General features: G+C 42.5%; 1 protein-coding gene and 1 long non-coding RNA gene across 3 annotated transcripts in view; one reads left to right on the top strand and one right to left on the bottom strand.

The window, feature by feature from the left end:
- Positions 1–1,186: 1,186 nt before the first annotated feature.
- The window catches only part of SLC5A1 (solute carrier family 5 member 1), a 50,599-nt gene continuing 41,872 nt past the window's right edge, over positions 1,187–9,913 (bottom strand). For both annotated transcript variants that reach the window (XM_023937668.2, XM_023937667.2), the window contains 8 exons: positions 9,517–9,737; positions 8,464–8,599; positions 7,591–7,698; positions 6,501–6,651; positions 5,669–5,837; positions 4,422–4,637; positions 4,025–4,127; positions 1,187–3,214 (listed from right to left, as the gene is read on the bottom strand). In XM_023937668.2, coding sequence (XP_023793436.2) covers positions 2,991–3,214; positions 4,025–4,127; positions 4,422–4,637; positions 5,669–5,837; positions 6,501–6,651; positions 7,591–7,698; positions 8,464–8,599; positions 9,517–9,737 — 1,328 coding nt within the window. In that variant the 3' untranslated portion in view covers positions 1,187–2,990. The remainder of the gene's footprint in view (positions 3,215–4,024; positions 4,128–4,421; positions 4,638–5,668; positions 5,838–6,500; positions 6,652–7,590; positions 7,699–8,463; positions 8,600–9,516; positions 9,738–9,913) is intronic.
- On the top strand, positions 3,795–9,790 carry LOC147649943 (uncharacterized). Its single transcript, XR_015277707.1, has 2 exons — positions 3,795–4,278; positions 5,234–9,790. It is a non-coding gene; the product is annotated as an uncharacterized LOC147649943 (long non-coding RNA).

Genomic DNA, 9,913 nt, shown 5'->3' with positions numbered 1-9,913 from the left:
GAACAATGTGTTCTCATCATCATTAATACTAAACATTTGTGAGATACTTGGATACATTTTTGTGGGTGATACAGACAAATTAAATGAACAGTGATTACCCTTTTTCAGGATTTTTCCTAAGAGCTATGTAGTATTTCTTAAATGGAAGATTTTGTTTAGTGTGTGTTCTTTACAGAGCGGTGTCACAATTTACTGACAGTGCTACTAAGTGCATATTTTATTTTATTTTATTTTATTTTATTTTATTTTATTTTATTTTATTTTATTTTATTTTATTTTATTTTATTTTATTTTATTTTAATGTATATCTAACCAAAGTCCACCAAAATAAGCTTTAACTATGTATTTTATCTGACAGGGTAAGCTGGGATGTCTCAGGATCCCCTGAAACAGAGCTGTGTTGTGCTGTACATGCCATGCAGATACTTTTGCTGTGAGCCAGAGATTTATTTGGAGTCTCACCACTAACCAGAAGTATTTCAAATGTATAGTCAATCACTGGGGGAAAGGGTGTGCTCACAGTTCCCATCTCCAAAGCATGACAATGCCCAGAACAATGTAAGCTACTGCTTTTGTCTGAGTGTCCCCAACAACAGCTCATGGACAGAGCTCCCCTGAAAACTGAAGACAAGTCATTTTCTTCTTTAAAATCATGGATGCAATAGCTACCAATCTGAGCTGGCATTTAATGTTAGCTAAACATTACACTTTTATCAACTGTTCACAGTATAAGACAATTTTTCTTTGAAATTCTACAAAATTACAGGAGTCAACAGTAGCTGTCAAACTTTATGTAAACATTTGAGCTCTTCCCTCCACAATATCCTCCTTCAGACCAGGATGAAATCAGGTTGCTGAGGACATACAGTGAATATCCCTGGGAAACTGTGGGTTAGATTTTCAAAATTCTGTAGTTCTGAGGAGCAGAATCATGCAATGATGGCTGATTAACCAAGAGGTCATCCAAAGGCTGCTCAGACTGCCAGGAAATCACTCGTGTTATTTGTCTTTATCCAAATAGCTTTATATTTTCACCATATTTCTGTAGCGAAGAATGACAAAGGGATCTGGGCAATCTTCAGTGATGTCTTCCTTGTCTTTACTGTTACCCAGAGCCAAAACCTAGATACCAAATGAAGTGTCTCTGTCTTCCACCATATTATATAAAAATCCCATCACCAAATACTTCAAAATATACAATTACTTTAATGCATACAAGTCTTCATAGCTCCTTAAATACAATTAATTCCATGGTCTTTAAAACATTCTATCACTCTATCAAGTGTAAAGAAAAAAAGCTTTGCACTGGTATTTCTGAAGTATTGATTTGATCTGGCCTGTGCAAAGGACCCTGCAGGGATTATGCTGAATAGCATCAATCCTACTGAAGAGCAGCAATTCTGCTGGAATCCAGAGCATTTGGGGTTAGATCCAAATGAAGCAAAGATCCTGCCAAGAGATGAAGAAGTGGGAGTGATGAAAGCCCAGGAGGCAGAGCAGTGTGCTGTGGCACGTGCAGGGGTTGCTCTGCCTTTTCCTTCAGCTGCACTTTGCTGCCAGTGGCAGAACCTCAGGAATGCTCTGGGACAGCACAGTCCCACCAACATGTGCAAAAGGAACAGGGAATTGTGGCACTGCCTGACTGAGCAACCAGCATCTTCTTTCTACACTTGGTTCCCCAGGAGGCTGAATGGGATGAAAAGATCTATTGCTTTTTGCTTTGAAGAGATAAATCTGTCTTTTCCTGTGTCCCCAGCTGGTACCAAACCTATCGAGTGGAGACAATCATCCTGGTTTAGCTGATATCCCACAGCTGTGGCTATTCTCCTTCCTGAACTGCTAGCTCATGCTGCCATGCAGCAGGAATCCTATTTCTCAATGAAATCTTCAGAGGAAAGATTTACAGTGTTGCAGAAAAGTGGAACAGAGCCCTTGGATGTATTTGCAAAGTGCAGCCCAGGATTCCAATGCTGTGGATGTTTTACCATGGGCATGGGCTGGTTTGTAGCACAGTCCTTAGGGAGAGGCAGTACAGTGACTCCCAGCCCACAGTAAAGAGGTCCTTGGCACACCAGGGTGGGAATTGAGCAGGAAGAAATAAATATATATACACACACATAAATATGTATTTTAAATATATATAATATATATAGTGCATATACATAATGTATTGCCTGTGTATATATAATATATGTACTTTTTATAAAAAGCTTCACATTCAAGTATAGGTATATATTAAAATAACAAGAGAGGAGGACTTTTGGAAGTTAACCTTAAACAGATAATCTACTGTAAGCAAAATTCTTTTTAGGATCATCAAGACAGGTGTTCCCCAATTTCAAAAAGGGACCAATTCAGAGGTTAGTGTTCCACTGACAACTGAGAAACACAACCCAATGGAAAGTGAGAAAAAGGGGGGGAAATTGAAAATGGAAATTTATATATAATACCAAATACATTGATATATATATATATTTATAAAAATCCTTTACTTAAGATATCCCATATTTGGAGGGACACAAGCAATGTTTTAATTTGAGTTTGTAATACAGTCCCTCAGTGGTTGTGGGTTTTTTGCAATCAAATTATCATAGCCAAAGAAAAAGGAAAATGGAATGATCAGAGGAAGGGTTGAAAATCAAAATAGCATCATCAACCCTAAAAGATAGTATGAAATATGGCTCATGCAGCCTTGTTCTAAACCTGAAATATGAAATGTATCATGAGCAGAGAGAATATTGGATGGAAATTCTGAACCTCAGTTAGTCCTGGATTGGTTCTATGTCTAAATAGAAATTCTCTCTCTTGAAATCCCAGTGGCCTTCATCTTTAAATTGTTGAAATTATAATCACAAAATCAGTGAGTAAATCACTCTGATGTTTTACAGATGTAGATGATGAAAATACAGCGTGTATCTAATTGTGTAAATCTACAAGCCATCATTTTTGGTTGAACAATGCAGTACAGTGTCAGGACTGTGATCAGGGGGTTATGCAAAGTAGGCATGGCAAAACACAGCCACAGTCAAGAGGATGATGCCATTGATATTCACAATGTTTCTCCACAGTGGCACTTCACTGGTGTCCGTCAGTTTCTTCTTCAATGCCTCTTCTTCCTCCTTGCTCAGTTTGGGGCCCTTCTGTTGGTCCAAGCCACAGAACCAGTTGTAAGCTTTCCTACAGCATCCTGGGTCCTCCTGGTTTTCCTCATTAACTGGAAGGAATAACACTCTGGTCAGGAAAGGTGAGTACAGATCATGGCACACACTTGATCTCTGGGATTGAGGACATTCCGTTGTGATTCATGGTCATAATTCAGTGGAAGCATTTTAGTACAAAACAGTACCAGAATCAAGTTAATATTGTGTTTTCACAGCTCACCTTGGAAAAGATGAGAGGTGAAGGAAAACAGGGATTTTCTATATGTTCCAAGAGAGCCTTCAGCAGAACATACTTGGGCCTTTTGCAGCCCAGAGACTTACCTGGTATTTTAGAAGCAAACTATGCTTCAAAGCTTAAATTCAATTTTTACAATACTTTCTACACTCCTAATTTAAAGACAAATAAATTATTTTTGTCTGACGACAAAATTAACATTGACATTAATTTTTCCTGATGAAAAGAAATTGAGAGCAGAACCAGGATGCCAGTAAAGAGAGCAGGTGGGTTTGCAGTCTGCCTTCAATCCTGACCACAACCCATTATTTCCAAGTGAATTCCCTCCAAGTACTGGAGTCACACACATCTCTGCCAATCTATAGCTGACCCAGAGCATTACCATTGGTTTAGTCCTAGAGCTGCCACCCAGCTACTGAGAGAGTAAGATTTTCTCCCTTCAAATCCACTTCACTTCTGATTTACACCGAGCTTGAGAGATTGGCAAAGGCAACTCATGAGCCATTTAAATTTGTGGGGGCTGAGGATCTGTTGATGGAGGGAGGGAGGATGTCTTCAACTATCCAGCATGCTAATGAAATAGGGATACTCAAATATATCACAGAATCTCTAGGTATTCAACAGTTACCTGATTCATCATCTTTTTCATCAGCTCTGTCCTGCTCCTCATCTGCATCAAGATCAATCCGTTCTTCTTTGCTGTGCCGCAAGGACCAGCACAAGCGGTAAAGCTGCCACGGAACAAAAGGAGTTGAATTGATCATGGGCTGACTACACAGAGACCAACCAGCCTGGCCAGCAGCTGAGCTGGCTGTAGGAGCACAGCATCCCAAATGTCTGGGATGTCTAAGGCTATCAGGAGCCACTGAAGATCTGTGACAGGTAAATGAAGACTATTTCCTTTGCTTTCTTACAAGAGCTGTATGCTGACAATGGCTGAACTGTTGAGAGGTAACACACCAAGTACAAACTGGTGGTTTCACTGTGTTCCATTTCTTGAGGAGCAGGACTGCAAAAATACTCACATGTACATCAGGAATGGGCTTGGTCATGAAGGAGACTGCCAGGATAACGATGGCTGTAACCCCAAAGAGGATTATTGCAAAGTAAAGGTAGTGAATGCCGCAGATGATGAAGGGGCAGTTGGAAGGGGCCACACAGCTGCCGGTTCCGTAGGCAAACTCTGTGATCATCCTGCTGAGTCCAGCCAGCAGCCCAACAATTAGGCCCCAGAAGGCACCCTGCAGAAAAGGGTGTGACAAGAAGGGATCAGAATGAGTAATTTCAGGCATGGAAATAAACTCTGAGCTCTCAAAAAGTTGCTGGAGGAAACAGATGTAGTTATGTGTTACAGTGGCTTTGGCACATGGGTTTTAACCCAGATGCTTCCAGTGACCTTATTTTCAGCTCAGTGTGTGAGTACAACTGAAAGGGGTAATGAAAGCTCTGAGATGTCAGGCACATCTCAGGACATCACGTTCAGACCATTTCTCACAGTCCATCTGGCTCCACACAACTCTCTCCTTCTACAGGACAGGTTTCAGCCATGGATTGCACACCTCAGGGACTGTTCTCATACCTTTTTACCTTTGAGGGCTTAATCCCTGACAGCTCTGGCACGATGGAACCAGCCAAAATGTTGTGTCATCCTTCCTGAAATGTGTGTCTGGTTTACCTGCTAATGGCCCCAAGAATAATTACTTAATTCTCAGTACTGTTCGTGGGTGCCTGGTGTACTCCAGCCCAAAGCATAACAGACACACAGGTATGTGCAGGCACAAATTGAAATCTGGGAAATTCTGTTTAAACATAATTTTTTTTTTGTTTTACTGTAAAGGTGCTTAATCATTGGAACAGATTGCCTAGAGACACTGTGGAGTCTCCACTTCAGGGACTATTCAAAACCCAGCTGGACAGGCTAGGTAAGAGGTGATTTGTTTGGTAAAGCAGCTTGGTGACCAATACCCTCAATAGTAACTTTCAAATATGTGTCCATAGATTATCCATTGAACACACTTCTTGGCAAGGTAATAGCTAACCTAAGCTTCAGAGCTATCTATGAATTCCTAGGTGACTGTTTATCTATTAGACTATGAAAGAACTTCTTCAGACTCATCTCTGAAACCTCAGGCTTTGGGGGATGGAGACACAAAATCCCTTGACTATACTGGGATTAAAATAAACAGGAAGAAGTTGCTCATAAGAAAAAAGCCCCAGTTCTCCCAGTTCCTAAAGGAACATGCAGCATACCTGTTTCCTAAATTGCACTTACCTGCTCATTGACACGCTTGCAGAAGATAGCAAGCAGGAAAACAGCAGCAATGGGAGGTCCCAGGTAGCTGGTAACAGACTGAATGTAATCAAAGAGCTGCCCATTCTGAGCTGACTGCACCACAGGAACCCAGGCAATGCTGATGCCAATTAAGAGTAACATAAATGCCCTGAAAACGTAGCCAGATATTCAATTAGCCATCTGCTTAGAAGTATCTATGATCTATCAGAAAGAAGAAAACCCAGCAATTAATCAATAATTTACATGTTCATTTTGTATTTCAACTAGTGAAATCAATTATAAATGGCCAATTAGCACTGAACAAACAAAAGAAATCCAAGTTGGGTATTGTATATGTCAAATATTCATCAGCACATGGTTAAATATGCAATCAAAACATAGAAAATCACTTTTTTCCTGTGGTTGTTACGACCAGAGACAAATCAATGGCAGATGAACTAGAACCAGTTCATTGATGCTGCAGCCTGGTGCAGCACAGAGCCCAGGAAGGTAATTGAAAAGATTTTCCTTCAAACAGCAGTGAGAAGCAGTGAGAATTAGCTTGGCTGCTTCATGCACACTGCCTGTTCCTCCAGGAGCTTAGTGTTACCCCAAAGGAGCACGTGAGGCAGGACAGAGGCTCCAGCCACAGAGGCCACTGCAGCTCTGCCAGGCAGGCTCACAGCTGGGATTTTGGGAAGCTCACAGCTGGGATTTTGGGAGGCTCACAGCTGGGATTTTGGGAGGCTCACAGCTGGGATTTTGGGAGGAGGCAGCCTGAGCCCACAGAGTGCTCATGGTCTGTGCACAGGGCAAGCTCAGCCACGCTCACCTGCCAGCCAACATCAGCTCCTTCTCAGATGGCCGGGTCCGAATTTTGGTGTAAATGTCCATCGTGAACAAAGTACTGGCACTGTTAAAAATGGATGTCAGGGAGCTCATAAGGGAGGCCAGCATGACTGACAGCATCAGACCCCGCAGACCTGGAACACAAAGATGGGAACGGGGATGAGCATCAGTGGAGAGCCTCTGTACCTGGCACCAGGTGTTTGTCTGACCCTTTCCACCAGCCAGCTCTGAGTGTCTCTGGCACATTTGTGTGCCTGACATAAAATCCTGCCCAACATTCCCTTGCTGGGCAAGCAGAGCTTCAAAAAAGCTATTTACAGCAATTCCTGGGAAACTCTTGAGCTTTTAACATGTAGGTACTTCTTTAGTGAATGCTGCCTGATTGAATGTTGGAATAAAAAGCAAATAATATTAAGCAGACTTTTCCCAACAGTTATGAAAATAATTCCTCTTGTTTGCAGGAGAGTGCTCACTTGCTTGTAGTATATTTGTAAACCAGGTATTTGCAAAAAAAAACCCCAAGTTTCTTTTACTGCCTGAAAAACAGAGTAACCCACTTTTCCAGGTGATCTGGTCTGGTCACAGAGCATGGGGAAGTATTGCAGGATTTTAACAACAGTTATCAAAGGTTGGGAAAGTACCAAAGATATCAGGGAGGTGCCATGGTCTCTATAATAGCATAACCTGGTTTTTTTGCTTTACAAGCCAGCACCCACCTCTGTGGAGTTGGCAGGAGGACCACAGGAACAGGCCTCCAGCTCAGAGATCCTGGCAGAGAGTCTTTTATAATCATTAGCCAAGCAGGTTATTTCTTACCTTCACAAAAAGGGAGCTCATTTACCATTTCAGCACCCAGTATTTGCCAGCTGAGAGCTGGCACTGTCAGTGTGGAGCTATTCTGCACCTACAGCTAATACAGACAACCTCTTTGGTTAGAAGTACATTTACCAAATGCACTTTTGGTAAATTCTAGCAAGAATTTTGGAACTGAATATGGGTCTTGGACTCCCTCTATCACTTGTTTTTATAGTCTGGCTTTCCTAAACAAAGAAACAATACAGACAGTGTCTTACCATTTGGCATAAGCTCCACAACCATTTTTGGGTAAGCAATGTTTGTGCAGCCCACTGAGGTGCCACAGTACTGCTGACAGACTTCAGGCACAACACAAGCCACCACATCTGAGGAGAGGATAATGAGGCACTGAGACAAGGTCACATAAACAACAGATTGCTCCCAAATTAACAGAGCTTCTAGAATGTATCTCTGTGTTGAGCCACCAGACTGACACGTTTGATTCCATCCTTGGTTTGCTGGCAGGGAGGGGGAAGGTGATTCTAAACCTCTTTCCTTCCCTTCCTCTCTAAAAGACTAACTGACAAGAGCTGCAGGTCAAAAGAAAATCAGCACTCATTTGTCAGACCAGGGCTGAACAACACAAGGAGACCAAGTAGGAAAACAAGCAGAGGAACACAAAGGCTGCTCCCTGCAGCCTGAACCTCTCCTCTGCCTGCTGCCAAACAGAGCCAAACCCTCTGCTGGTCAGGGAGATGGGAAAGTGGCATTTCCCCATGCTGCCCTTGGGACTGCCCATGGCCCAAACCCTGCAGTCTGTGACTGATGGCCCTGTCCCTCCAACTGCCAGCAGAGTATCTGTCCTGGACAGCATTTTCCACTCATTCAGGCAGAGTGGGGCTGTAACAAACAGCTGGGGAGGGATGCTGTGGAATTTCTTTCCCCCTAAAACAGACAGCAGTAGTATTAGCAGAAACCTGGGATCAGGGGAAAACAGGAAGGCCTGCGGCTTCTTACAGTGCAGTTAGCTGAAGGTGCCTGGACTATTTGGATGAGAAGGTGAAAATCTAACAGGTATTTTGGAATGGACAGAGAGATTGGCAATGAAAGGCAGGCAACAAGAACTTTGCATTTCAGTGTCCATATCATACCTGTGTACAAAATCCGGCTGATCATTCCAGGCATCACTATGATAAACATGGGCAAGAGTTTGAGGTACCCACACATGACACAGCCAGCCTTCACATGGGACATGTTCTTGCCAGAGAGACATCTTTGGACAATAACCTGTCAATGACACATGGCAGTTATTTCCATGATCACACCATGGTTCCAGGTACAAGGTACTTCTTAACTTCTGTGATAGCAAAAGAGCCTGTTTAGCATTTCTGCCACCAGGAAAAATGAAAACTACATGAAAATCAAAGGATATGTTTGAAATAAGTAAAGGAAATTATTACGTATCTGGTGCATGTTTCAGAGGTAAGACTTCTCTCACAACAAGTTTTTAAAGCAGACAGAATAAAAAGCCAAAGAGAAATAGAATATTTAACTGAGCAGTAAACACAGTTACATTGGGGGTTTTGTTAATTTGCTGAGAAATCATGAAGATGATCTTTCTCACAATTCAGGATGCAGGTAGATCAGTTGTTAGAGACACATTCACATGTTGCTGGTGCAGGAGCACATTTTTCTTTACTGCTGTCAGTGTGATCACTTGGGGAAACTGGACAGTAGGTTTCAGAGAGAAGGAAGGATGACTGGGGAAGAGTCTCCAGGCTGAAAGACCAGACATATAAAGAACATCCAAGACTATGCAAACAAAGATGAAAGCTGCACATATAGGAAACAAACTTGTCTTACTGAAAAGAGAAGGGTATATAGACTCAGTCTAACAAGGGTCATTTGTTGCATGGTTTCCTAAGTGTTCACAGCACAACCTCTCTGTGTTTTCACATGTGGTCACACACAAAACATGAAAAAAGGAGGCAGACACGGGATCTTCTGGGCAGAGGTGTGCAGGAAGATTTGAAAGAATATCCATTCCATTTTCTTACATGTGAGGGGTGTCTAGAAACCAGGAACTGAGAAGTCTTGAAATAACAGCCAGTTCTTGGCCCAGCTTTGCATTACAGGGGAAGATCAAACTGGAGCACAGAGTTCTGTGTGTTTGGCCTTTGCAAGGCACTGGGCTGTCTCATTACCTGATCTGTGCACCAGTACCACATGGCACTGATGCTCAGGCCAAAGATGACCCCTGGCCACGGCAGGTCCCCGGTGACAGCATCTCGGAAGATGTGAAAGGCGTCCTTGCGGGGAGTGTAACACTCGGGATCCACCACAGTGTTCCCATAGGAGGTGTTGGATGGAATCGCTTCCATGTACTTCTGCATGAAAGCCTCATACCCTCCTACTTCAGTAAATGCTGAAACATAGAAAATAAAAGTAGCAATAAAGGCTTATTACTGAAATCTCAAATGGAGCTTGAGAGCATGAGGAGAAAAGCCTCCTTAATGTGGACATAAAAATCCTGTCATGGGATGATGTTTATTACCTTACACGTTCACTTGTGCTTAGGAGACAGAGTCACTAAAGGGCTTT

This window comes from Cyanistes caeruleus, chromosome 18, assembly GCF_971803275.1.
Source record: "Cyanistes caeruleus chromosome 18, bCyaCae1.hap1.1, whole genome shotgun sequence".
NCBI lineage: Eukaryota > Metazoa > Chordata > Aves > Passeriformes > Paridae > Cyanistes > Cyanistes caeruleus.
Note: the sequence above shows the minus strand (reverse complement) of the source record. Positions and strands in the feature narration are given on the sequence as shown.